The sequence below is a fragment of the Lutjanus erythropterus genome, chromosome 2, assembly GCF_056507025.1.
Source record: "Lutjanus erythropterus isolate fLutEry1 chromosome 2, fLutEry1.hap2, whole genome shotgun sequence".
Taxonomy (NCBI): Eukaryota; Metazoa; Chordata; class Actinopteri; order Lutjaniformes; family Lutjanidae; genus Lutjanus; species Lutjanus erythropterus.
Window position 1 is genome coordinate 22,437,100 of NC_139318.1, and position 27,000 is coordinate 22,464,099.

At 39.8% G+C, this 27,000-nt stretch overlaps 1 protein-coding gene across 4 annotated transcripts in view; it reads right to left on the bottom strand.

Annotated features, from left to right (window-relative positions):
- dip2bb (DIP2 acetate--CoA ligase B (putative)b) overlaps positions 1 to 27,000 on the bottom strand; it is a 55,298-nt gene that overhangs the window by 13,361 nt on the left and 14,937 nt on the right. For 2 of the 4 annotated variants that reach the window (XM_084732857.1, XM_084732874.1), the window contains exons 2-24: positions 20,333 to 20,404; positions 18,073 to 18,225; positions 13,030 to 13,155; positions 12,603 to 12,950; positions 11,736 to 11,888; positions 11,542 to 11,559; positions 10,990 to 11,109; positions 9,330 to 9,527; positions 9,002 to 9,093; positions 7,899 to 8,009; positions 7,676 to 7,799; positions 7,282 to 7,391; positions 6,969 to 7,071; positions 6,805 to 6,869; positions 5,400 to 5,493; positions 4,344 to 4,463; positions 4,138 to 4,252; positions 3,641 to 3,780; positions 2,236 to 2,372; positions 2,043 to 2,123; positions 1,772 to 1,899; positions 1,395 to 1,509; positions 275 to 476 (exon numbers count right to left, since the gene is read on the bottom strand). In XM_084732857.1, coding sequence (XP_084588983.1) covers positions 275 to 476; positions 1,395 to 1,509; positions 1,772 to 1,899; positions 2,043 to 2,123; positions 2,236 to 2,372; positions 3,641 to 3,780; positions 4,138 to 4,252; positions 4,344 to 4,463; positions 5,400 to 5,493; positions 6,805 to 6,869; positions 6,969 to 7,071; positions 7,282 to 7,391; positions 7,676 to 7,799; positions 7,899 to 8,009; positions 9,002 to 9,093; positions 9,330 to 9,527; positions 10,990 to 11,109; positions 11,542 to 11,559; positions 11,736 to 11,888; positions 12,603 to 12,950; positions 13,030 to 13,155; positions 18,073 to 18,225; positions 20,333 to 20,404 — 2,925 coding nt within the window. The remainder of the gene's footprint in view (positions 1 to 274; positions 477 to 1,394; positions 1,510 to 1,771; positions 1,900 to 2,042; positions 2,124 to 2,235; positions 2,373 to 3,640; positions 3,781 to 4,137; positions 4,253 to 4,343; positions 4,464 to 5,399; positions 5,494 to 6,804; positions 6,870 to 6,968; positions 7,072 to 7,281; positions 7,392 to 7,675; positions 7,800 to 7,898; positions 8,010 to 9,001; positions 9,094 to 9,329; positions 9,528 to 10,989; positions 11,110 to 11,541; positions 11,560 to 11,735; positions 11,889 to 12,602; positions 12,951 to 13,029; positions 13,156 to 18,072; positions 18,226 to 20,332; positions 20,405 to 27,000) is intronic. The other 2 variants (XM_084732884.1, XM_084732866.1) reach the window with 1 other exon arrangement.

Here is a 27,000-nt window from a genome sequence, read left to right on the forward strand (position 1 = left end):
CTGACTTATGTGTAGGTTGTTCTATGACATTTGCTGAGCTTTGCCACAGTCAGGGTCAGCATGGCAGGAAAATAACTTTCAAAAACTGTTATGTGTGTGTTATGTAAGAGTCATAACTACGCTCTTATTTTACAAAAGACTTCACACCCTGACTGACTCTTGCATGCCCTGACAATCAGTAGTCTCTCTCATCTTTGTGGATATGATCAGTTGTTACTTCGTCCCATCAAGAAAAAGAGCTTAATACACATTTCACATGCCACATTTCACCTACCAGGCTGCTTCTGGCGGGGCTTGGGCAGGTTGGTGACACACGTATGGGGACACATGAGGATGTTGCAGGGGTGCAGGTTGCCATCTAAGAAGAACTGCTTGGTGTCAGAGATGTGGATGCCACCCAGGGGTGTTTTAGGTAAGGTGTTTGCTGGGACCAGAGCCAGACAGTAGAGGCCCACTTGATGGATGCTGTCGATAGCCTGCAGAGGAAGCCAAACATTGAGACACAGTTTGCTGAGTAGTAATAGTGTCATATAAAAAGTATAAAAACTGATTTTATAGAAATACAAACTACACAAAATGATTTTTCCAAGGATGGATAGTAACTTAAAAGTGCAGGAAGTGATTCTGAAGAAAGTTAATTAATTGTCTCATGAGTCTCATTCCCAGGTTGTCAAATACTTCCATTTTGGAAATGAGACTCAACAATTAACTATCTCAAACTGAGCATACATTGTGCAATTTGAGCCTGTTTCTAACCTAAATTTTTGGATGAATTTCTGACATGTCAGAAAGAAAATCTCACTGCATCACATAGTGACAGGATGCGTCATGTGGTCAGAAAATATGGACAGTAAAACATAACTAGCTTAACTGCTATTCTCTGCAAAATGGACAACCCATACTGTCCATACTGTACGCCTGTGCCTTTTTCATTCAGAAGTTTCAGAACAGATCATTAAAGCAGCACATTTCTGTCTTGTTAGCATTATCTCTATAGTATCGAACAAACTTCTACCTTCCTCAGAGCTTTCAAATTAATCTTTATTGACAAGTGCCATTAGCTAGAATGGTCCACACCATTCCTAAAATCGTACAATGTATGCCCAGTTTTACCAAATTGTGATATGCCAGTCTCCTGTCACAGGTTAGATTATCTAAAGCCTGAGAACAGAGCGAAGAGGAAGTGCTTAAAAGACAAAAGAAATGCAAAAATTAAATTGCGTACCCAAGCTTTAAATTTTGTTGACAAAAGGCTAATTTTGTCTCTATATTACAGACACACTGACTGAAACTCCTTAACACTACGGTGTAGTAGCACTGACAGAAAAAAGATTTATTGTGCTTAAACTTTGCTTTTAATCTGTGAGTATTTCTATATTACGCTCTATGTTTACCTGCAACACTCGGCTCATCCACTGGAAGCTGTCCTCCTCGCTGGCGTCCGGCCTCTGCTCTGCCACAATCACAACTCTCTCATCATAAAACACTGTGACTGAAAACACAGCGATCCTGAAACACAAATACAGGAACACACACAGTTATCTTAAAGAATATTCAGAGGGTGCAGAGGTCAGACATTTAAACACAGCCAGTTTAAAAGCACCCTGAAACATGTTGTTTATACTGCACATGATAACATTACATCCAGCTGCTGTGCTTCCTTTGTACCACCAGAGGTCAGCAGTGGTACATTAGTATTCACACTGAGGAGAGGAGCTCATCATCTTTCTAACCACACTCTGTGTACAGAGGATTCTGGTGGTCTCCTCACCTCCCACGGTACACAGTCTTGACTGGCTCTACGGCGAGAGCGGTGGCCACCAGGTCGTCTGCGTTGTGTCTCCGCCCGCTCACCATCAGCAGACCCTCGATCTTCCCCACCACAAAGATCAGACTGCCCTGTTGTACCGAGCAGGGACACACAGCGGGGTCATTATAATGTAAAGTATGCAGATTCATTCGAACACAGAGAGAGAAGGACAGTTTCCAGCAGGGCTCAAGTTACCACAGATGCTGTTCAGTAATGAAACGGTCGTACTTACTGGGCCAACAAACCCCAGGAGTCCTGACCGCACAAATGGAATCTCTCCAATGGGAACTCCATTAGCATTAACCGGTATCACCTGAACATGACGACAACAGAAAATTTAACACAAATAGAAATGAATTCAGTTTCTTATTTCATGAGACTGTGTCAGCACAGGCGAATTTTTGGGTGTAAATCTGCTTTCAGACCTCAAAGGTGTTTTTGGTGACTCCGGGCAGACCGTAGTACATGTTGCCTCCAGCACGCGAGTTCACTATTATCTCTCCTATCTCATCCGTTTTACACAACTGAGGAGGTCCGTCTGGCTTAACAATGCACATCAGAGCTGCAGACACACAGAGGTGACATTTGGAAAATAAAGACTTCGTACCTTTATAGAGGAACATCACTTTTATGTAAACATCTCAGTTATCTCAAAGACAAATTTATTCTTCTGCTAGCTGTTGATATTGGAAGATATTCAGGACTTGTAAGGATTGTGAGAGCTGTGGGATTTTAGAGAAATGGAAAGAGTCTAATTTTGTAGAAACTATAATCATATAAGAGCATAAATATTTAATGAAATGGTTTGACAAAACCCTGAAATAATCTGGTGTAAGGGTAATATTTCTATTAAAAGAAATCAAGATTAAAAGAGTAAATTTTCAAGAAAAAAAATATTTTCTGCAATCTAAGTGCTAAATTCACAGGAACAAACTCACAAATTTACAAGAAGAAAACTTTAATATATTCTGAGCTTATAAGTTAAAATTTTGTAGGGGTGTCCCGATCCGATATTGATATCGGATATCGGTCCGATATCAGCCAAAAAACGAGTATCGGATTTTATCGGACTGCATCCAAAATCTCTGATATAAGCGCTCCGATAAGCAGTCCATTTTCCGCTCCAGCACTTCTATCCATAGGTGACTCTGGTTGCTGACTATTGTTCTCTGTTTGAGTAACATCACTTGATCAAGCCTTTTCTAACATTCCACACTAAAAAATAAGTAAAAAAAGTATGTATGATTTGTGCTGATATCGTATCAGATCGATATCGGTATCGGCCAATACTCAAGGCTGCAATATCGGTATCGTATCGGAAGTGAAAAAGTTGTATTGGGACATCCCTAAAATTTTGCAAGAAAAAACTGAAGTGTATAAATTAGCTACGATTTTCAGTTTTCCTGTATGGCTACAATTATATGGCTATATCTCATCATTATCTTATGAATTTAGTTGTAGACATGAAGGTCTGAGACGTTTTTCAAGTGTTGTGGGTGTAGCTATATGTACAACACAGTAATAAAAAAAACTTAGTATACCATCTGTTTTTCTTTCAGGCAGCAATTGCTTGACATTTGTGCGAATGTGTGAATTAAAAATCAACTTGCAGAGATCTGACTTTAATTTGAGTTACTAATGCTGATCTATCACAGGGACCATGAACTTTTTTGACAAAGTTATCTCATTGTTTTTTCATAAGATTAATTTTTGCTGTTTATACTGTAGGTCATGAATATATTTTATGTCAGACTTTCCCATGAGCACCTATCTGTCATTAGTTTTTCAAGCTTTTCCTCTTGATTCATTCATCTTTCCTCCTCTCCTCACCTCCAGGCATGACATGTCCCACATCTTGTACAGTCAGGGCCGAGTTCTTGTCCTCAGTGTTGACTCTGATGACACCGTGGCTCAAACCACCCATGGAAAGGATGGCACGGGCGGGGAGGGGTGCGCCAGGGACTCCCGGTCTACACAGGAGAGAGTATGATGTAACATGAACATTTCCAATCATCCCATCTGTTCTCACAGTCAGCCATCTGCCCGCCCACTCATGTACGCCATCACATACGACAGACTACGTATTCATCCACCTTGCTAGAGCAGTGAAAATTAAGATCAACCTTGAGTGAAGCAGTGTGTCATGTTTGATTCTTTGTCAGCTTTTATTAATCATCATGTCCTTTCATGGGATTTGGATTGAAATGGTGGGCATCAGTGTGGGGAGAAGGAAGAAATGGGAGGCAAGTGCAAGACTTGTAAGAAAAAATAGGTTTCTGTGTTCTTGTGTGTTTGCCTTTTCCATCTTACGTGTGTCAGTGACATACCTGCGTATAGCTACTGTCATGGCCTCAGGGGAGGTGGCACAGGGACAGATCACCTCAGGTTTCAGCCCGTGGGACTGAAACACGTTCAGGAAGGCATCGCAGGAAGATACTGACCCTAGACAGCAAGAGATTAAAAATATTACATCCAGTTTTGTGTCCTTTGAACATACCTGGCTTTACAGAGATAGGGGTGATGTGGTACTCACAGGGGTTGGCACCATCAGCAACGATCAGCATACGTAATGAAGCCAGACTGGTGTCTCTCTGGTCCCGATGAGCCATCATGGCCCAGTGTAGATCACGGCACTTCACCAAAGCTACACGAGCTGCATGAGATTCAGAGTGACTGTTATACATTAAATTCTTTCATATCACATTTCTATTCATAAGCTAAGAGAGAAACCAGTGCAATGTACCCTTGCTGTTTTGCTTTTTTTTGTGGTTATTAACATTGACAGGTTTACAGTTAGTCACAGACTCGACAGATGAATGACAATGACACACAGTCAGGACACTGACTGGACATTAAAAATAATACACCTACTGCCCCCATGCCAGACCACTGAGCCCTGCAGTTATCATTGGCAAACAGTCAGGTCCCAAGTAAGTTATAAAAGGAATAAAGTGACATAAACTTCATAAAATAAAAACTGAGAGCTTCTAGAGGCATGAACATTAACACACTACTTGTCCACTGCGTGATGCTTTAGGGGTTCCTCCGACACCCGCTTAAATAAAATGCATCTCCTAACACAGAAAAGAAGGATTTTCAGGAGTTTTAGTGGATTCGGAGGAATATTTGAGGGATTATTATGTATACCAAAAATGCATGATAAAAGAGAAATTTTCACTGTTTGACCAAGTATATTACTGATTTCTTTAAGAACATCTTTCTGGAAATTGTGGAAATATACACATTCTAATAAACAGCTAACTTTTATACCCTCTTTATTCTTGCACTTACAACACAACTTACAAAGATCTGGGTTTATTTTATTGTGTCTCACTAGTGTAGTATTGTAGTCTATGATCTATTTTAAATTGAGGTTCTTTTGCTCTGTTAGTGGTAAAATAGTTGGATAAGTTCAGCCACATATCAACCCACTCTTCATCCTCAATTTCAACACCACAGTCAGTTCAGCTGCATTTTCTTTCACTATACCAGAGAGTTATCCATAAAATCACGTCATTAATTTGGAGTCCTTGCCATTAATGAATAACTGTTCTGAGGAGGATATTGCACCACAATATTGATAACTTACCTTTGTTGACGTGGACCCTCTGTACCCAGGAGAGAGGACAAGCCTTCATCACTGCATAGGGAACACTAATAGTGTGTATCCTGTTCATCACAGCCTGGAAACAAACAAACCCTGAATGAGCACATTATACAGTATAAAACTAATTTTCCCCATCATAAAAAAAACTCACATGGGGACACTTTATTTAATGGTGTTCTTAAATGATGTTCTAAAAAGACCCTCCTGTGTAAAACAGAATCTGACTTTTTATTGGCCCAATTGCAAAAAGCTTTAACAGTCAAATGTTATATTTAAATTTATTGTGCAATAATAAATGCTGAAACTTAATTAATTCAGTTGGTGGAATATGTACTGTGGTATGTGTATTATGTAGTATCTTTATAGTAGTATATGTATTTTATTATGACTTCCATGTCTATAGTGTATTGTGATTTCATGGTGTTTGAAGCTGTATATTTTAGCAACATGTAAAAGTCCAAGTAGAGACAAGAATAAAAATTAACAAAAGCTATAAACTCTCTGTACAACACACCAGTTTCATAGTCTGTGTTGGAACTATGCTAGATTGCATTGTCCCTATCAAATAAAAAAAAGAAAAAAAGAAAAAAACAGTAACAGAAATGACTTAAATTACATTATGTGGTTGAGATAAACAACATCAAAACAAAAGGAAACATATCTATTCAAATAATAAAAGAGAAATCAACCAAAATTCACAATTAAGAGAGAGAGGGCTTAGCTAAATAATATAACGTGAGAATGCAATAGATCAACATGTAGATATCTGTATAATAAGGATGATGCATAAAGAGGCAATGGAAATAAAACACATTAAACCGCACTTTTTTAACTGTACATTATGAAATCAGTGAGGCTTTAATGATTTAGATACTAGAATCATCCTTAACATTCTGGTGCAACTAGAAAAAACTAAAATCATTTTGAAAACATTATCAGGAAAGACCAGAGCAAAGAACCTATTGTGCCTTTACTATCAGAGAGATTTATTGGCAGAAATGGAATATGGTACAGTGCAGCAACATGGTGTATAATAGTCTGAAAATAAGAAACTGAGAAAGAATTGTTGTGTTTTTGTTATTTTACAATGAGTCGTTTATATCTACAGAGACGGCAGGTCCTCTTCCACAGAGGTCACCATGTGGACACCCATGTCTCTACATTCGTCCAGAAGGGCAAACTAAACACTGTCACCCTAGGTTCTCTTACATGTTTGGAAGGGGAGGGTGAGGTGAGGGAATTCAGTTTGATGCCACTAAATCTTACACACTGGTCCTTTATTGCACAAGAGGAGTCAGTGTTGAGACTGCGTGAAATCCTTTCAAGAGCCTGCATTTGCATCAAGTCATACACAAACACACCCATGCATATGTCAACACACACTTACTGTGAGAACTCCATGCCACAGGCCCATATCCTTTTTAAAGTCCAGGACATTCACTAAAGTTTCCCCTTCAAGTGAAAAAAAAAAGATAGGAGGCTTATAACAACCATGTTGATGATGAAACCTTCAGATGATAGATGATGATGACACTCTGGGTCTTTACTCACCCTCACAGTAGTTGCAGGCCTGGGTCAATGCTTGGCAGTGTGTCAACATGGCTACTTTAGACACAGCCACACCCACCACTGTGCCCTCTTTACTCGCCTTGTACTGAACAGAGAGAAAACACCAGAGGAACATGTAAACAGACACTTGTCTTTTCATGTTAGATCAGAACACAGGAATTATCAAGTTGTAATGTTCACAAGTCAAATTTTCTTTTTACTGAGATGTAATCGTGTGGTCTACATCAGCCTGTTAGATAATATAGTCTCCTTAAAAGCAGTAACTGGTCAATGTAACGTCCAGCAGCTCTGTTACCTCGATATACGCAGGGTCTGTGTTGGCGGTGGGGATGTGTGGCTGCCAGTCTTTGGAAGGCTTGGTCAGATATTTTGAGTCTGTCACCACCCACTTTAGTCGAGGCCAGCCTATCAGAGGAAGGCATCAGAGAAAGTCAAGTGATATCAAGGGGGCTCATATTATATTTAAGAATATAGAAAAGGGAAATTCATCATCGCTTCTTCATTAAAACACAGCAGAGTACAGAGCACGCTGTATCCTCCCTGCACAGCAAACAGCCTGAAGGTGACCTGAGATTTAGCCATCTTATATTTCACTTTCAACAATATTTCATAAACGAGTAAGATATTTTTCAAGATAAAGGTCTGTTTATTTGAATAAAGATAGCTGGTTTCAGAAAGAGCTTACTAACCTTTAAACTGCAGTATTTCTCCAGTGGGAGTCTTGGGTAAACCCTTCAGACAGATCTCACTGGTCAGAGCCAGACCAACACCACAACTACCGAGCAGGAACCCCACCTGGCTGATACCTGCATCCTAAATACACACACACACAAAAACACATTAAACAGTTAAAGATAAAAAAATATTTCTCTACTGTACAAAATGCACATGTTCCTCTGAGGGTTTTCTTACCTTGCGAGACAGTGGTACTTCAATAGGTACAGGTATGACTTCAGCCAGAAGGCAGCCGTAGAAGGCCACCCAGAACATCCCAGGGTCACTGTTGGGGTAAACCAATGCCACCTACAAAGACATTATAGGAACAATATGTAGCAACTGTGCATACAAAATTGAGTACTGTGTTATAAACATCCACTACTAATGATTTCTTTAGATGCATAAACAGACTATATCTAACGAACAATAACACAAGTTATGGGCAGAATAGAAATTTTAAAGGAAGAGATTGTAGCTGTGGTGTGTTGTCAGGGAAGTGAGTATTTCAACTTAGCATGTCTCTTTAATCTATGATGATATATCATGGTCATTTTATGGTTCATTACAGGAAATAAATTACAGATTTCTCCTTTAAGCTTGACAGTTGGGATGATTTTACGTTCTTTATGGATGTAAACTCTGGTGGTAAAATGAGAAATTCTTAGTAATAATTGTATCTTGAGCTGAATGATGACATCAGCGTGGTAGGGTGCAAAATGACAATATTAATATGTTAAGCAGATATATTACCATGTTTCACATTTTGGTTTTGCATATTAGCATGCTAACATTTGCTAAATAGCACCAAACTAGAGCTGGTCTGATGCAAACGGTGTTCGTTTTGCAGATATTTGGCCATAAACCAAAGTATGAGACTAAAAATATTTACCTACTCATCATCACCAGAATCTTTAGGATAAATCTTCTGAATGTCTGTATAAAGTTTCATGGCAATCCATCCAATAGATGTTGAGATATTTCAGTTGGTAGCCTGGCTTAAATTAATATAAACATATGTGCTAATATACTTCTCCTCAAAGTGAAATTACTGTTTGATTTCTGCTTTTCACAGATAATTCAAACATCAGCAACAATAAATCTCTTCTGGAGCTATCGTGGGTTCAGTGTCCTGCACAAACGGACATGAACAGGTCAGAGGGGAACTTTAAAGGCTATGGCACCTCGTTCCTGCATATACTGCAAAATGTTGCATTCCTCTGTACTACATTAATTTGTCAGGATGACACTGCATTTTTTTTGTTTGATTGTTGTGTGTGTATGTGTGTCAGGTCTCTCACCCGGTCTCCAGGTTTGAGGATTTGCTCATTCTTGGTGCCCAGCTTGTTCAGGAGGGTGTATGCCAGCTTCACACTGCGACTCCACAGCTTCCCTAACAGACAGAAGGTGAAGCGGGGAGAAAGGATTAGGAAGGTATGTTCTACGTCTTACCACTGCCAAAAAATCTCAGGTCATAGAGTACACACATCTTTCTGTTATCTACATGAACTCTTGAACTCTTAACTCTTGGGTTAGAACTGAAAGGTTCATGTTGTCTGTTACTGCTCCTGAACTGACACTGTAAATGCTCTTCTGGGCTTTCTGCATATTAACACTCTTGTGTCTCACCATACGTCAGTGTGTAGAGCGGTTTGCCTGTGATGTCAAGAGCAGTGAGGGCGGGGCTCTTCCCCTGAGTGGCCCCCCAACGGGCCAACGCTGCCTGCAGAGCTGGGGGCCAGTTACTGACCACGCCGAGAGGCTCCCCTTTCACTGGCATGATCTGACGGCCCTCCGGCTTCGGTGTGTTGGGGTCCGGCTGGGGCACTGCGAGACAGAGGCATCAGAGCATTTCTGGGTATGTTACAGAGATTCATTATGGATGTCACCAGGACAAAATACAATCCATAAAATATTGCTGGCCTTTACATCAGTTTCACAAATGCAGCCTTTGGCTTTTCCTTTCCTGTGTCTTTTTTGCCATTTTAATAGACTTTTTTTACAGCCGCCATTTTGACATGAATTACTGGAGTAAACACAGGTGTTACCAGTTGCACTAATTAAGGATCTATTCCATTCAAATAAGATGTGCTGTTCTGTAAATGGAATGGGACCTTAATTAATATGATTGGTAGCACCTGTGTTTGCTCTACTATGTCATATCAATATGGAAAAAAAACTTATTTAAAAATGTAACTTGTATTACTCATTTTAGATTCAGTAATGTTTAATAGATCAGTTATAAGCCATTAATAATGATAAATTTTGGGTGGCCTGTAAAAAATGTAGACTCAAAAAACAGCACGCACATCCAAAACTGATGAGTACTGGGTGCTGGACAGAAGAACAAATACAAAAATTAAAAAACACGTCTGCACACAAGAAACTGCTCCTTAGGACATTTTAATAGTATCACCACATGTGACGTTGTGGTTGCCCAAAACATTACATGTGGTGATCAAAATGTCCTAAGTGCAGACCTTTACTTTTCTCTCCATACCTGGACCAAAATCTCTCTATTAACAAAAAAACTTTTATTAATGTCCTTCTAACATCTATAGCTTGAGACTTATTAGAAATCCATAAATATTTATTAATGACTTACCTACATTACTAAATAGCAAGGATCAACACCAGCCGAAGGGAAAGTCAACAGTTGACAGTCCCAAGTTGTACTTATAAATGGCTTAAAACTAATCTATAAAGCATTGGTAAATTAACCATATTAACCATTAATAAAACCTTTCATTACAATTTATTAACACTGACATTGCTATAGACACATTGATGGTGACTTATGAGTGGTACAAAATATGTATTATTGAAATACAGAAAAATGTGTAAAGTCATTGCATCATTCTATGTGATGTAGTCCATTTAAAAAAAAAAAACCAAAAAAACTTAACAGCCACTTAAAGGTCCAGTGTGTAAGATTTACAATAATTTAATGACAGAACATAGCAGAAATTGAATATTTGGAATATCTGCATGTTTCATTAGTGTATACTAACCTGATAATAAGAATCGTGTTCTTGTTTTCTTAGCATGATCTGTTCATGTGGACAGAGGGCGTGAGTTATCTTCTAAGGAGGCTGCCGTGAATGGACCAATAGAACGAACAAACCAAACAATGGCTCTAGATATGGCCTTTAGTGTTTTTCGTGTCCATGCTTGAAATAGGAGGTGTTTGTAATCTGCTCTACGCCACTAAATCCTGCACAGTGGTCTTTAAAGTAGAAATTAAAGGGGTGTATTGGGAATTGGTGTCTTCGAATGTTTCATGAAGTACCTTCTACAATCTCCTCTGAGTCGTCGGTGAAGAACTCGCTGAGTGGCGGCCTCTTGGGCCTCTTCAGGGTGTTGAGCAGCTGCTGGATTTTGGTGGACACTCTGCTACTCACAGGGACTCCTATAAGCAGGACGAAGGTGGAGAGTGGCGGTGCCAGGACAAACACATGGTCACACACACACACACACACCCTGCTCTTATGTACACTGATAAAACACTACTTGTTTAAAGTTCTTACCATCTCATAGTCTGCTGCTCTTCATCCCATAAACACTGTATTTTTAGTGAAGATTTGATTTGATTGAGGCATATTTTGGGAATGAAAAGCAGCATACACTATGTAGGTGGCAAAACACGAGGAAAACACAGTGAGAACTGGGGTAAAGGTTGCTCTTTGGTTTGGGATCACACGTGAGGAGTCATTCTGTGTGTGGATGTTGTTTTTGTTGCATTTACTTCTAAAAATCATTCATTACAAACAGGAGGGAGAGTAAGGGAACAACAGCAGACACAGAAGACTAACGGACATTATATATTAAGGAGTTTCCTTACTCTGCATATTACCTCTTCCTATCAGCCAGTCAAATAAACACGTGACAGAGAAAGATCAAGAAGAAAAAACAGCAGTCTGATTAATGATTTTTTAATAGTGACATAAAGAGAGAAGAGATTTGTGAGTGGAGTCAGAGAAAGGCTCCCGCAGAGACACACAAAAAGTTAAAAGTGCAATGTGGTATAGTCGTTACCGTCTGCAGTCTCCATCATGCTCGAGCGGCTCTGACCGCGGCTCATCCCTCGGACCACGGCATTGGAAGGCAGGTCCACCCGGGGCCCAGGTCCTCTGGATGGAGGGGCCATAGCTGTCACATCTGGAGGGGGGGCACTGTTCTCTGAGGGGGCTGAAGGTGAAGCAAAGGAGAATGGAATGAATGAATTACCAGGCAACTGTATATTTACATGTGTTGGAAGATAAAAGACACCAGCTCACAGCAGGTATAATCCTGGACAAAATTAAAATTCAGTACAAATATAAACATCTTTGGATATAAATCATGTCAGTGAAACACTGAACAAACAAACTACTAATGTAGTTTTAAACACATATACAGACATTTTAAGTGTTTATTAATGTATTTGTCAACAACTATAACTCCATTTATGAAGCATCCAAACATGCAATGTATACACTTTTTTCTTTGTTTGTTTTAAATATTTTGGGGCTTTTATGGGATATCTGAAATGAGGACAGGAAAGTGGAAGAGAGAGTGGGGGGATGACATGCAGCAGAGGGCTGCATGCAGGAGACGAACCCACGGCCACTGCAGAAGACCCATGCTCGCTCAACTGAGCCACCAGGCCACCATAATACATACACTTTTTGAACATAAATAAACTTATAAACTTTTGGAGTTATTTAAAATGCAGTTCTGTCCATTGTCATAAATTACGACAAAAAGTTTAGGTCTTGACAGAAGGATTACACCAATAAACACCAGAATATGCTGCTATCTCCTGTAATAAATATTCTATTTTGGTCAAACCTAATAAGCCTAATTACAGTAGTGGTGTCCTTGAAAACTTTACACCAGAAATAAATCAGTGGAGTGCCTCACCGATGCGACTTTGAGCCAGCATGTTGGTCACGGCTGCAGTGTGAGGTTGCTCATGAGGCTGGTACTGAGGCTGGTACTGTGGTTGGTACTGAGGCTGATACAGAGGTTGGTACTGTGGCTTGTACTGGGGCTGAGGCTGAGGCTGAGGTTGAGGCTGGCTCTGAGGCTGCGGCTTGGCCTCTCCGTGGGACAGGGTGGAGGAGGCTGAGGAGGAGGTGGAGGAGCCCTGGACGGTGCGGTTGATCCAAGAGTCTGGGCTCTGCAGGTTGGGATTGACCGTAGGCGGAGGAGCGACCACTGATGACTGCCTGCGTACAGCCGTCTCATCCTCAGAGCCTGATGAAGAGTCTGACGAAGAGAGAACAAAGTATGAATTATCCAGCTCTGGATAAACGGTCGATCAACAGGACCGTCCTTTCTGTCCTACCTGGTGGTGTGCGGGTTTCGATGGGAGATTGCACATAAGTGGAGCGTCGCTTGGTAGGCATGGGCAGCGCCATCTTCTCCTCTTTATGTTTAGCCAGGGCAGCTTGCACTGCCTCAGTATGGATATCTGCACAGACAGAAAACAACACAGTTTGAGTTAGAATTTGCTTGACTTTATCCTAGCAGCTCTGGAACCAGCAGTGTGTTTGCACCAAGAGCGTGGTTTGGTCAGTACCATGAATGTGTGGCAATGTTGGATATACTTGAATGTAAATGAATGAATGGATTACAAGCTGAATATTCAATTTAAGATGATTTTAGGATGTCTAAACCACTGAAAAGTTCAGGAAAATGTGTGAAAACTTACAGAGAGGGACTTGGTCAGCAGGAGAGGGTGCAATATTTTGAGAAACTTAGGTTAACTGGTGATGTAAGAGCTGGCTGCTCCTAATCTTGGAATGATGATCCAACAACTTTGTCTTCTATAAACTATCCCAACATAGTGAACTAACTTGTTTTTTCACTCAACCCATAAGCAGTTAAAGACCTAAAATGTTACAAAGCCTACAATTAATGAGAAACTAGTTTGTTATTCTCACATTATTATTATTATTATTATTATTATTATTATTATTATTCTCATCATTATCATTGTTATTATTAATAATAGTATTGTTATTACTATTATTTATTATTATTATTATTATTATTATTATTATTATTATTATTATTATTATTAGTAATAATAATAGTAATAATAATAATAATAATAAATGCTTGTTAACCACTAATTCTTTCCTCTACAGTAATTTTTGACGGCAGCATTTTATTCAGTGAGGCTTTGCTCAAGAAGAAACAGCATATTAATATGTTTAAAAAATTACAATTGAAGAAGTCAGGAGAAAATCTTAAGAGGAAGGATGATTGTGTTTTCCCACTGAAACAGGAAGCCACGACGGGAGGAGAGAGCGAATTAGCCCACACACTTGCCTACACACACGCACACGGTAATACATGCCGAGATACTTTCACTTGATGACACCCACAGGCGCATTAACCAGGACCACGTGAACAGCCACACAGTCATGCCACGTAACAAAACATGTGCAACAAAAGCCCACTCACTGACAAATCACGTCTATTAACTCGGGGGACAAAATTTCCATTCAAACATCAACACATTTAAATAAATCATCAAGCACAGCTCATTACACAGCAGCAGTGGGGACCATAATTACATAACTGGCATTCTGCTGAACAGATTGCTTTGGGCTAAATCATCTTCGCCCGTAATGTGCCCATCGTCCACCCTCACACAGGGGTGTCAGGAGAGGCTCACTCCTTTCACATGTCTGGGGGGATGAGGGCTGTCTCCGTGGCAATAAGCATGGTAGGGTGTGTGGAGGCTAGCAGTGTGTTTTACACCAGCTCTAATCAGCACTGAGGGGTACACATGAACAGCTAAAGGCCTGGTATTATCTTTATTACATACCAATTTGTTTATTATTACAATTTGAATCAGTGGAATCACATGTAGAACACACATGTGAAACTATAGAGACAGCAGCTCTCACAGAAACCAGTCAACACTGTATTTTGTTGAACGCAGCACACATGCAGGTTGTTAAAGAGGAGCAATAACTGGAGGAAGCTCATGGAGATGAGAGGAAATTACATTAAGGTTGTTCTGCACTTTCTCTGCAGCCCATAAAATGATAAGCACTTTAATTTCTTCCGTTTCCCATTACTGCAGTGTTTTGTCATTTCTTATTATTATTTGTTAATGCCGGGTCTCTTTTAAACCTCTGTCTCTCCATTCTTCAGCCATGCGCCTCTAGGGACTGCACTGTCTGTCTGTTGCTGATCCAGACTGAAATATCTCATCAACTTTTGGATGAGCTGCCATCAAGTTTTGTACAAACAGAGGATGGATCTTATGGACTCTGGTAACCCTTTCCTCTAGCGCCACCATCAGGTCAGTAGGGGTGTAGTGAAGCAGTGAAGCATGGTGGAGGTTCCTTGCAAGTTAGGGGCTGCATTTCTGCAAATGGAGTTGGGATTTGGTCGGGACTAATGTCTCAATGCTGAGAAATACAGGCAGACACTTATCCATCATGCGATACCATCAGGGAGGCGTCTGATTGGCCCCAAATTTATTCTGCAGCAGAACAACAACCTCAAACATACAGCCAATGTCATTATGAACTATCTTCAGTGTAAAGAAGAACAAGGAGTCCTGGAAGTGATGGTACGACCCCCACAGAGCCCTGATCTCAACATCATGGAGTCTGTCTGAGATAACATGAAGAGACAGAAGGATCTGAGGCAGCGTACATCCACAGAAGGTCTGTGATTAGTTCTCCAAGATGTTTGGAACAATCTACCTGCTGAGTTACTCCAAAAACTGTGTGCAAGTGTACCTAGAAGAATTGATGCTGTTCTGAAAGCAAAGGGTGTTCACACCAAATTTTGATTTGATTTCGATTTTTTTTTTCTGTTGGCTCACTTTGCATTTCATAAATTGATAAAAATAAACCATCACATTTTATATTTTTGAAAGCATTCTTACTTTCCAGCATTTCTTCACACCTGCCTAAAACTTTCACACAGTATTGTATATAGTATATATATAGCACAGTCCATGTACCAAGCTCAGATTGTAAAGATGGTAAACATTACATCTGCTCAACATTGGTATGTTAGCACTGTCAATGTGAGCATGTTTGCATGCTGAGGTCAGCATTTAGCTCAAAGCAGCGCTGTACCTGAGTACAGCCTCACAGGGCTGAACTGTGCCAGTGTTCTTGCTTGTTGGTATACAAAAGCTGCCCACTGACCTTGACTGTGTCCAAAATCATCATTTACTTTGTGCAATTTTATTTTTGTGTCCAAAATACTCAGTTGTCAGTTTACTAGGTAACGTAGCTAAAACTAATGCAGTCTAATATGTAGCTATGTGTGTTCCCATGGAAATGGGAACTCATGGGAATACTTGTCATATTATTTGTGATTGGTCTCATACTGACATTTAACATGAATTCCCTCTGTACTGAATTTGCCTGTTTGCAGATAAGACAGATAACTTTATCTGTCCCCAAATGCCCTATGAAGTAACTAAGAGTTGATCTATTTTTCTTCAAACTGTCTCCTCATTAAATACGGAATTTTTTCTGCGATGGCTTTATTCATAAATCAAGAAAAGAGGGTCGCACTCAGAGGTAATACGATTTCATGAGCTTGTACTTTTGTACACTTTTCTGTGGTAGCTTTTCATTCTCACTTCCACACTGAACTGCTGAGTCGCTCATCAAAATGCAGCACTAGCACTGATGACAAAGCGTAATCCCTGAGGAACAGCATCATGGGCAGTTCGTTGATCCGTACCCGAGTACAGTTTACACTTGAAAAGGTGATCTCAACAGCAGTTGTTGTTGGCAGGCTTTTCAACAACAAAAACAAATGTGTTGATGATGATGGAAGTGTACTTGGGTACAGAACAACACAACAACCTATGAAAACACCCTAAATGGAACCGGACCTTAATTAGTATTATTGGTAACAGTTGCGTTTAGCCTTCTATTTCATATCAATGTGGCTGCTGTGAAACATTGAAGCACTATAAAGTTTCAAAAGGAAAAGAAATGCAGTGTTCATGATAGGTTCACTACTTTCTAATAAAAACATCAGATTGAAACCCATCAATCCATCAAGTTAAAATTACCAGCATGCAACACTCCTTTTGGTGGTTTAGGAGGTAGAGTCATGGGAATTCAGTCCATTTACTATTTGCTACACTTGTAAAACTGATGATTAATTATGTCTGAAAGCTCAATTTACTGCTCAGTACAGAGTAAACTATTGATTGTATAAAGAGTGGTGGATGAGTGAGTAAGGGAAGGATATCTGATACTTGTCTCCCTGCTCTCTTTGAAAGCAGCTGAAATGGTGCTTTATCATTGCACTGTTACCATAGAATTGTACTACAGTGTGAACAGAGCAAAATGGATGGCACACTCATTATATGGAAAAAGGCTCATCTTCCCTCTTATCCTTGGCTCTATGTTCTTCTCCTCCAGGCCGCCTCTTTCAACCCGCCAGTTCTACCAAACTTTACTGTTCTGTGCTGTTCAAGCCCAAGTCGACGCTACACCACTTTCCTCACTCCATTTAATTTGCACTCCTTCCTCTTCTATTTCTGGATATATTGCACCAATCTTTTTGTCCTGACTCTATTTTTCCAGCTCTAATCCTCTCGTGGTTGAATCCTCCTCCTCAATCTCCTTCTGAATCCTTCAATCAGATCAAAAAATATTCTGTTACTGGTCAGATTTTCTATGACAACAAAGCATTTTCACAGCCCTTCCACCAGACTCCAGCCTCACAGACAGACTTTAGATTACTCAGCCTGGTATTTAGCATGCTTGAGTATGAGGGTGTTTCATCTCAGAATTATTGAAAAGGCAGGAAGGAAGAGAGAATTAAGCAAAGAGACAGCAGGGTGTGGGCCGGTCTGGAGGGAGGATGCTTTTATAGTCTGAACCTCAGCTAACAGACAAATCCTCCTCACATGCTCCACGCTCTTTCACCTCCGCTCTACTGCTCTGTTTTCCTTTATCCTCCTTGCCAGCGTCACGTTTTCCCCTCCACATCAGTGCTCCCCTGTTCTCCTCACAGCCTCCTCACACATAGCCAGGCAGTGACATCACTGAGCTTTCACAGAGTGGGGGTTCTCCTCACTGAGGGGCTCCCCAGCTGCAGGGCTGCACAGTTGTCTGTCTCTCTCAGCCGTTCACACACACACACACACACACACACACACACACACACACACACACACACTAAGAATCTCTTCTTTAATTGTTCCCTTTGAAACAGCTCAGTGTCCAGGCTCCACGAGTCAAGCTAATGTAGGCTAATTTGAGACTGCAAAGTTATCAGAGGATGTGTCCTCAGTGATTGGTGCATCAGAGAAAAAAAAGTGAAGCTGAGTGTAGTTTCTCCCCTGATATCAGAGGGAGGCTTTTTTTGATGTCGGAGTCCTGACCTGATCTGTAGCGGTCATCCCGGGTTCCTCCATTGCGATGAGTTCTGCGGGAGCGACGTTCTCTGTAACGGGATGAGCTGGAGGGAGGAGGGGCATGACTGGAGGAGGAACTGGGAGCAGGAGGCTGCACGTCATTCTGACGGGGCGGCTCCACTGTCAAAAACATAAACGACAAACATGCATTAGAAACAAAAAAAAATGAGAATCACGCTTATTGTGTTGCCTCTCCAATTATAAAACCTCACTTGCTGCCTTTAAGATATAGTTTTGGAGTTTGTGTTATAGTGTCACATTGGTGTCTTAAAAGGATAGTTCAGATTAACCAAAGTCATAAAATAACACAAACAAACAAACAGAGGCAAATTGAGGCAGTGGAAGACCAGCAACTCCCGTGTTCTTCAAGGTTAAATGACTGTTTTTGACTATGGAGTTTGGTTAGTTTGGAGAGAGAGCAATATTTGGCTTATATAACTCAGTTTCCCATCAAAAAAAGCCTGTCTGATGGCAAAATAAAGGGATGAAAATAGTCAAGGTAGAGTGTACACTTAAACTGATTCTGATTTTTACAAGAGGATTGTTTTTAAGTGGCTAAAATATTTTTGGTTGCTGATCCTGTCCACAGCAGTTCATTGCTTAGCTTCCATGCCGATGCTCCTCTCTGCTTCTCTGCTTCCCTTACAAGATAGAAAATATACTCTGGACCCCTCATGTATGTCCTTTGAAATAATTTGATGTAGCCTATTTTTTTTGACACTCCTACTTGTATTTGAACACACACATACCCACATCAAGAGAGTGTGTTTCCCTCTTAGTGCATACAAATAATAAAATGCAGATTCTGATTATTTTAAATTATATACAATGTAAAAGATGCAAAAATAATAATAATAATAATAATATAAATAGTCCTAATAAAAAACACAGATAGAACATAATCTATTAATTATTTTAGTTTTAAAAATAAAATACTAACAACAACTAACTTATTTGCTGAATTTGTTACGTTACTGAGTTGTTGGAAACTGTTATCAATCATCTTAAATATGCTGATGATCTGGTAAGTTTTAGTTCTGGCCTGCAGCAATTACTAAATGTGTGCTCACAGTACTGCAAAGATTATAACATTAAATTTAATGCTAGCAAGTGTGATGTCAGGATAGTCAGAAGTAGAGAGAATATGAGTTTAGTTTTTCCTGTGTTTTACTTGAACATTATTCCTATCATGACACGCATGGAAATACCTTGGCCATTTCCTCACTGATGATTTGAATGATGGCAGAGAAATTTCTCAACAGCGCTGCAAACTACTGCATATGCTGATGTGTTTTTTATGTATGTGTTCTGTCGGTGTAAAATGTTCATTATTTATAGCTTTCTGCACATCAATATATGCAGAGACTCATATTCGCTGACAGTGATGCAATGAGGCTGCAGCTTCAGAGTCCCAGATGGCACAGTGCCAGTCAACTGTTTGTGTTCTCTGGTGTTCCTAAATGTGAGGCACTCCGAAGACATCCGATGTACAATTTTATGTGTCGCTTGGATGAGTCAGAGAACAGGATCATAAAGGCTTTAACCAGCGCTAGGAAGAGCTGCTCTCAGTACTCATTCAAGCTCAAAAAGCCTGACTGACTACTACATATAGACAGTCTTTTTAACTGAATAATAAATTGTTGTGGTTATGCATCATGTGTCTGCAGCAGACTAGTCACCCACTATACATGATAACATGTTTCCTACTTTAGTCACCCAACTAACATATTTTGCCTGTTTATAATCCAGCAGTTGTTGTATTGGTTGAAAAAGTGTTCGAACAGGACAAACAGTGTAGACTGAAGTTGAATGAATATATCATCTATTGGCGATGGGCTGAATCCTTCGCTGGTTATTTTTTGAGGATATTTTTCGTTTTATTTTTTCTAATGTATTTGGGGGGTTGGGGATATATCACCAATCACCAGTTACTGGGCTTATGAGGACCATTTGGAAAATTTTAACATACCGCCCAACTCTACTAGTCGTGGCTTAAAATTAGGGTAGAGCCAATCTAATACTCAATATCAGTCAATATCATCTGATAAAGGCCAAAATCACTGGATTGGATTTTTTTTTATGTTTAAATGGTGCTGACCAATCAAAATGCAGATAAAGTTTTGTGTGGGAAAAAGTTTAAATAAACTGATGCAGCAACACAATTGAGTCATGTTGTGGGCTTTGTATTTCTTTCTTTTGGGAAGTAGAATATCTGATAGGCTTTAACCTGGAGTCTGGATGATGTAGGGAGCCAGGAGTTTGGTCCTTTTCTTCTCATAGCCCTTCTGTGTAATGTCACCTGTAAAAGATCACAGAGAAAAGAGTGACTTCACTTACAGACTGGGCAAAAGTATAATCAACTTAGATGTGATTAGATTAGAATAAACATCAGTTCTTTCACATTGTCAGCAGCATAAACATTCAACATTTCAGTGGTAGTCTGTCTCCATTCTTCATTGCATAACAGATATTTGTATTCATGTATTCTTGATAAAACGTAAAAAAAAAAAAAAAGAAAGACTCATTCAAAAAAAGAACTCTTTGTGGTTTGATACTAGACCGAACACTTCTGGACTGATCTAAATTCTCTGATGTGTCTGAATTTGGTGCATCACCACCTGTTCAAATACAAGAATGGTGAAAGAGCAACAGAGGGGAGAGAGAAAACAACAACAAAACTTTGTGAAGGAGAAGAGGGAAACACAGATGGATGCACACAGCGCTGCGGTAATCTCCCGAGATGGCTGAGGGCGTCAAAGATGTGGCTCTGTTCCAGCCTCAAGTACGACACGAAGGCAAAAACAAAACAGGACTAAATTTGGAAACGTACGGAAGCGTGGGCAAGAGATGGGATGATTCACTGAGAGAAAAAAACAGAGGCATGAGAGCTGAGGGTAAGCAAGGTGGGAGATGCACAGAGATGAAACAGGAGCTCAGAAGAGGATGTGATGATGAAGCTGATGCCAGGGAGAGGTGAGTGACGGTACATCCATGGGACAGAGGAGGAAGAATCTCGAGTCACAAGTGGCAAGAGAGCAAAATGTCCCTCTGACACCCCCTCCTATCCCTCCTGCCGACAGCCCATCTGCATCTTCCTCCACCCCACCAGACACAACACAGGCTGACTGAGCTCTCTGCTGGCCCTGAAGTGATGCAGTGACTCTGCCAAACTCCTCTGTGGGCAAAGCTGTCAGATTTTCAGACACGTACTAAAAATTCATCTGGAGAGCATGCACTCACTTCTATAGTGATTGTGTTAAGCAGCGATGATTCATTCAGTATGTCCGCCACTGGCTGCCCTCAAACCTCATCTTCATCATGAAGATGGTGTCACTGTGCATAAGAATGATGGAGTTCGGTATATGAAGTCAAAGCAGAAAACTAAATAATCCTGCCATTGTTGTCCATTAACTGGCCCTACTGACAGTGAACAGCAGCCTCTCCTCTGCAGTCGCATCATCTCCTGGAGCTCTGAGAGTTGCTATTGCGCCAAAATTCGGACCAGCTTCTCCCAAGTGGAACATAAGAGCCCATGAATGAGAGTGTAGTATCAAATCAGTGAGTTTTCACAACAAGTTCCAGCAAATCTTTCACAATAAAAGCCTCGCTAAGAAATTAAGGATTTTTGTCCACTGGATCGCTGGACTAGGCTTTTAATTTGGTCACCATTTGCTAGGCTGATGGTGGCTCATTGGAAAATTTTAACATATCACCCAACCCTACTAGTCAGAGCTTAAAAGTAGGGAAGAGCCGATCTGATACTCAATATCAGTCAATATCAGTCTGATACTGGTCAAAATCACTGGACTGGATGTTGGATGGATGGTGCTGAACAATCAAAAATGCAGATAAAAGTTCTGTGTGGGGAAAAAGTTTAAATAAAATGAAGCTGCAATATAGTTGAGTCATGTTGTGGGCTTTGTATTTCTTTCTTTAGGGGAGCAGAATGTTTGTCTCACAGTTTGAGCTTGATGTTTTTTGGATGACTAGATTAGTGTGTCCATTAACAGGTATTAATAAATTAAATGTATTATAAATAGCTTGGCTGTTTAAGAGAAGGAAAAAAAACAGTATCAAATTGGTATTCGTTTCGACAGAAGTTGCGGTATTGATATCAGACATGAAAAAGTGGCATTGAGCAATCTCTACATACAGAGCTGAAACAGGGAGTGTTGAATTTTTATGAACACAGGAGCAGATCGAAACAAGGCTTTGTACTTATACTAACAATCTAGATGGCTCGCTGTCGTGCTGACATAGCAAAGAGATGTGATAATCTTAAGTGACACGACAGTTATCAGGAACAGGGTTGTATTAGAATTAAATCATAAGATGATGGGGTGATTGTTTATTGACTTTCCAGGAACACAGCAGCCTGGTACCTCAGCTGGTAGAGCATTCGCCTCATGTACTGAGGCAGTGAGTCCTCTGCAGCGGCCGTGGGTTCAACTCCCGCCTTTGCTGCATGGGATTCCCTCACTCTTTCTCCCCCTTTCCTGTCATATCTTAAGCTGGCATAAAAGCCCCTATGTATGTAAACTCTCCAGGAACACAATCCAGTTAGCAACTTTAGTAGTAACTTAGTGGTTGTTGATAGCCTTCAGGGTTTTATGCCAGAAATGATTTTATCAGCAGGTTGTTTGGCAGTTCTGGATTGAGCATACGATCAGATAAATTAGAATATACTAACTGAGCGCTGAGAGGACCGTACACCTTGTAAGCAATCCAACACTTTAGAAAAAAATGAAATCTCAATTTCACTTTTTCAAACCAACATCAACAAGCAATTTCAGCAATACAACAATTGTATGACAACTGAGCAAACTCCATCAGCAGAGGAGGATCATGTGATATGACTGAAAGCTGCAAAGCTGTTGGTCAAGGTCAAGAATAAACTTTCAACATCAACAGTTTGAGAACTAAAGATCACTCCGCACATCAATTCGATGAGACTGATACGTAGGAGAGGGCTGAGAGGACCTAAATGTTGCAAAAGGACTTAGGGCTGGGGGTTAGTTTCTTCTTCTAGACTGTTTCTTCCAGCTAAGCATTCATGTTGTTTTTTTTTGTCTTTGTCAGTCAGTGTGTATTACAGTTACAAAAATGCACAGGGAGAACATTTCAATGAGGAATTAAAGGGAATCATAAATATATTTTTATATTAGTTGGTGCACTTATTAAAAAATATCCTCAGGACCACATGCGCTGTTGGTTGACTGATGAGAGAGGGGAGAAGGAGTGGTTGGTAAACAAGTTTCAGCTCTTGTTTTTTTATCTGCATCATTGTGCACAGAGCATGAGAGGCTGTAAACTTTACAGAGTCTCTAAATCACCACAAAGCACAAAACAAAGTGATGTAAGCAGAGAAGAGTGATAGAAACGCAGAGCAGCGTGACACACTGTCACTTGCAGAGCGCACAGAGCAGGGGACGCTTGCTTGTTGCTTGTGCTCGTCTTTGCCACTGATAGACTCAGATAGTTATTGTTAGTGTTTGACAACAAATCATCTTTCCACTGTTCCAACAGTCATCAACTCTGATTTGGTTGAAGCTCCGCAGGTCTGCTGCTTTTATATCTGACCTATAGGAGGACACACACTTTTAATTTCTCTGACTGTGTGAAAATCTGATATTTTCCCATCACAGATGAAGAGGAAAGGCATTAAAATGCAGGTCTAACTGATAAAACATACTTATGTAGGCTCATAATTTAGTGTAACGCACCACACTGTGAAAAAACAGGACATTGTCAAACATTTGTTTGGATGGCCAAACAAGATCTGGCTAAAGAAAATTTCAGTCAGGAACAGTCCAAATATACAAAAATGTTATATTGTAATTTAGACAGTGTGTGGAAGTCCTTTTGCAACAGTATCAACAGTTAAGACAGATTATCATCATTTTCATTATCTACACCACTTCATTTAGAGATAAAAAACAAAACTGAACACACGCTGGACAACTACAGCAAGTACAATATATGTCTTTGAACTTTCAACCAAAATTTGTTCTATAAATTGTGATAAATGGTGTACAAAACAATGACTTAACTGTTACACTGTTATTCAATGCATTCAAGACATGAATAATCTGGTGCTTCTTATTTTATGGTGATTTATTGTGTCAGCGTTTATGTTTAATATTGTTTTGACTGTATTTTCTTGTTGATTTCTGAGTTTTGTGTTCTTAATGAAAGTTTTAATTGTTGAGTTTGTGCTTTTTACTGTGTCTTGTGTATTTGTATTGAGCTTTATGTATTTTAGAAGCCCAGCCTCTGCAAATTAGCTTAAGGTTAGGTTAATGCCTCATACTTGTCCCTAAACAAATATAAAAATAACAAAAGATAGCATGATGTGATGATATCAAAGACAATACACAGATCAAATTCTGCATTTAAATACTGACTAATCATCTAAGATTTAATTACAACATCTTTACATCTAACAACCATAACAACCCAGCAATATTTCAGCAAAATGCACATTACTCAGTTAAAGCAGCAGACTGCTGACACACTACAGACGAGCTGACAGAGATGAGCGTGCTCATGTTTGAAGGATATTGCCTGAGAGTCCACTCCAACACAATATCTACTCAGGGACTGGGGCTCTTTTTTTTTCTGCACAAAAATGGAGAAAAGCAAACACTTCCATAAGTAATGCATGAACGGTACAGTTGGCCTAGCTCAGTCACACGATTTATTTTTAGCTCATGTGAACAGGCAGTTTCTCTGCAGAAAGACACACAGAAAGAGGGATGGAGTCCGCGATGGGGGAGGGGGCTGGCATGGCATTAAATGAAAAAAGTAATCACTCGTCCATCTGGATGATTTGAAATTCATCTGTTTTTTTTTATGGATGTATCACCAGAGCCAGGCTCCAGCAGTGGGAGCTGAAGAGTTAACAGTTTTTAAAGGGATGCATCCAATCAGTGAGCTACATGTGGACAGAGCTGCAGACAGGAAATGAAAATGTGGAGAAATTGGGAAACTGATGTATGAGAAAAATGACAGAAGACACTATTATATCCACTTTCTTGTTATTTAGTGCAGCAGTTGGAGCTGCATCTAAGGTATACATGATATTGGCTTTCTGCAGATATCCAATATTTTCTAACTCATTTTGGCCAATTGCTGGTGCAGATACATGTTTTCTTTTCTCATCTAACAGCAGAGAACATCAAGTCTCTCCTGTAGTGGAATAATATACTATCATGCATACTTTTATCGTGATGGCCCACTGGCAGATGCAGAAATAAAATACAGGCAAAGGCAAGGCAAAATAAGAAAACTCATGGCATTTTTTTTAAATCACTGATGTTTCTCTTTGTCCTTCAGAAATTTGTGATCAGGAAAACAGCTCTTAAGATGGGCAACTGAAGGAGCAATATGAAAGACTACAGTGTTCAAAAATTACTAAAATAACAATTTGGAGCCATAAACTGTATATTAAAAAGGTTGACATCCTATTTAAAGCTCCAACAAGGAACATTTCATATTTTGTTTCCACAATAATAACCTCAAATTATAATGTCATAATGTTAAAATACAATTAAAATGTAGCAGTCACAGTGTTTTGGTTGGGAAAATATAAACACAGGCTCGTTTCATTTTATTTCAAGGAGAATCTGACCTGGTGGCAGACATTTAAAATAAGTATATAGAAACAGTTTATCTTGACAGATGGTCTTGTTAATTTCTGAAAGTCATATAGACGCATCAGTAATAACTTGAAACTTTTTCAAAGACCAGGTAAAACTCCTTGCTCCTAGTAGCTTTAATATACGATCTATGGTGGAGTAAGTCAAGAGTTACCCTGCCCCGTCTTCCCCGACTCAAAGCTCTGGCAGGGCGCCCACAGGGACAGAAGCTACACAAGAACAAGACGAGCGTAACATTATTATTGGACAATAGTGAGCAACGATGAGTCCTGCACAGTAAGTCGATCAGCTGTTTACAACTGTCAGTTTTTTGTCAATGTAGAGTTAAGCTTGTTACCCTGAAAACAAAAGGCCACTGCTCCAAAATAAATAAATAAACACTTTGGAGTTGGAGTTCAGTCACTTGCAGCCACTTTCAGCCATTAATATTCTACAAACATTCTGTATTAATTTTGCCTCTAATTAATGTGAAAACAAAACTTTTCCAGCACAGAGGACACCTCAGCTGTAGTGTTGTTGTCATTAATCTCAGATGACATATCATGGTCATTTTATGATTTAGCACAGTACATTACACATTTCTACTTTAGTGTTGAAGGAATTTGATTTGGCTCCTCCCCACATGACAGACACAGAGCACTCAGTGACTTTAATATCCATTTCAGGCACAAAAATCCTCCACACTGCAGACATGCTCACATTGCGTGCGCATCATCTTGATCTCATATCAGCCGAAATGTTCAATTCTGCCTCTGAAATGTGAAATTGAGTTGTGAGTTTCTTTACTCCGCTATGACAGTAAACTGAAAATCTTTGGGTTGAGGACAACTCAAGATATTTGAGGACATAATCTTGGTCTCTGGGAAACAGTGATCCACAGTTTTCATCATTTTCTGCCATTTTATGGACCAAACAACTAATCAATTAATCAAGAAAATAATCAACATTAGTCAATAATGAAAATAGTCATTAATTGCGGCCTTGTATTCTTTTGCTGTAACACAAGACAAGAATCTGCTCCTGTCTGCTCATAATTTAAACTCAAAGAAATCTGATTAAGAGGCGAAGCACAGCTCGGCCGAGGTGATGAGGGGCTCACTCGTTAACCCACTTTCCCACAGTGACCCAGTCATGTCTGTCCTAATGGCGGAGGTCACAATCAAACCATTTTAGCAACAAGCATAACAGCCCTGCTCTCCTCTTTCATCTCACTTTCACAATTGCATTGTTGAAGAAG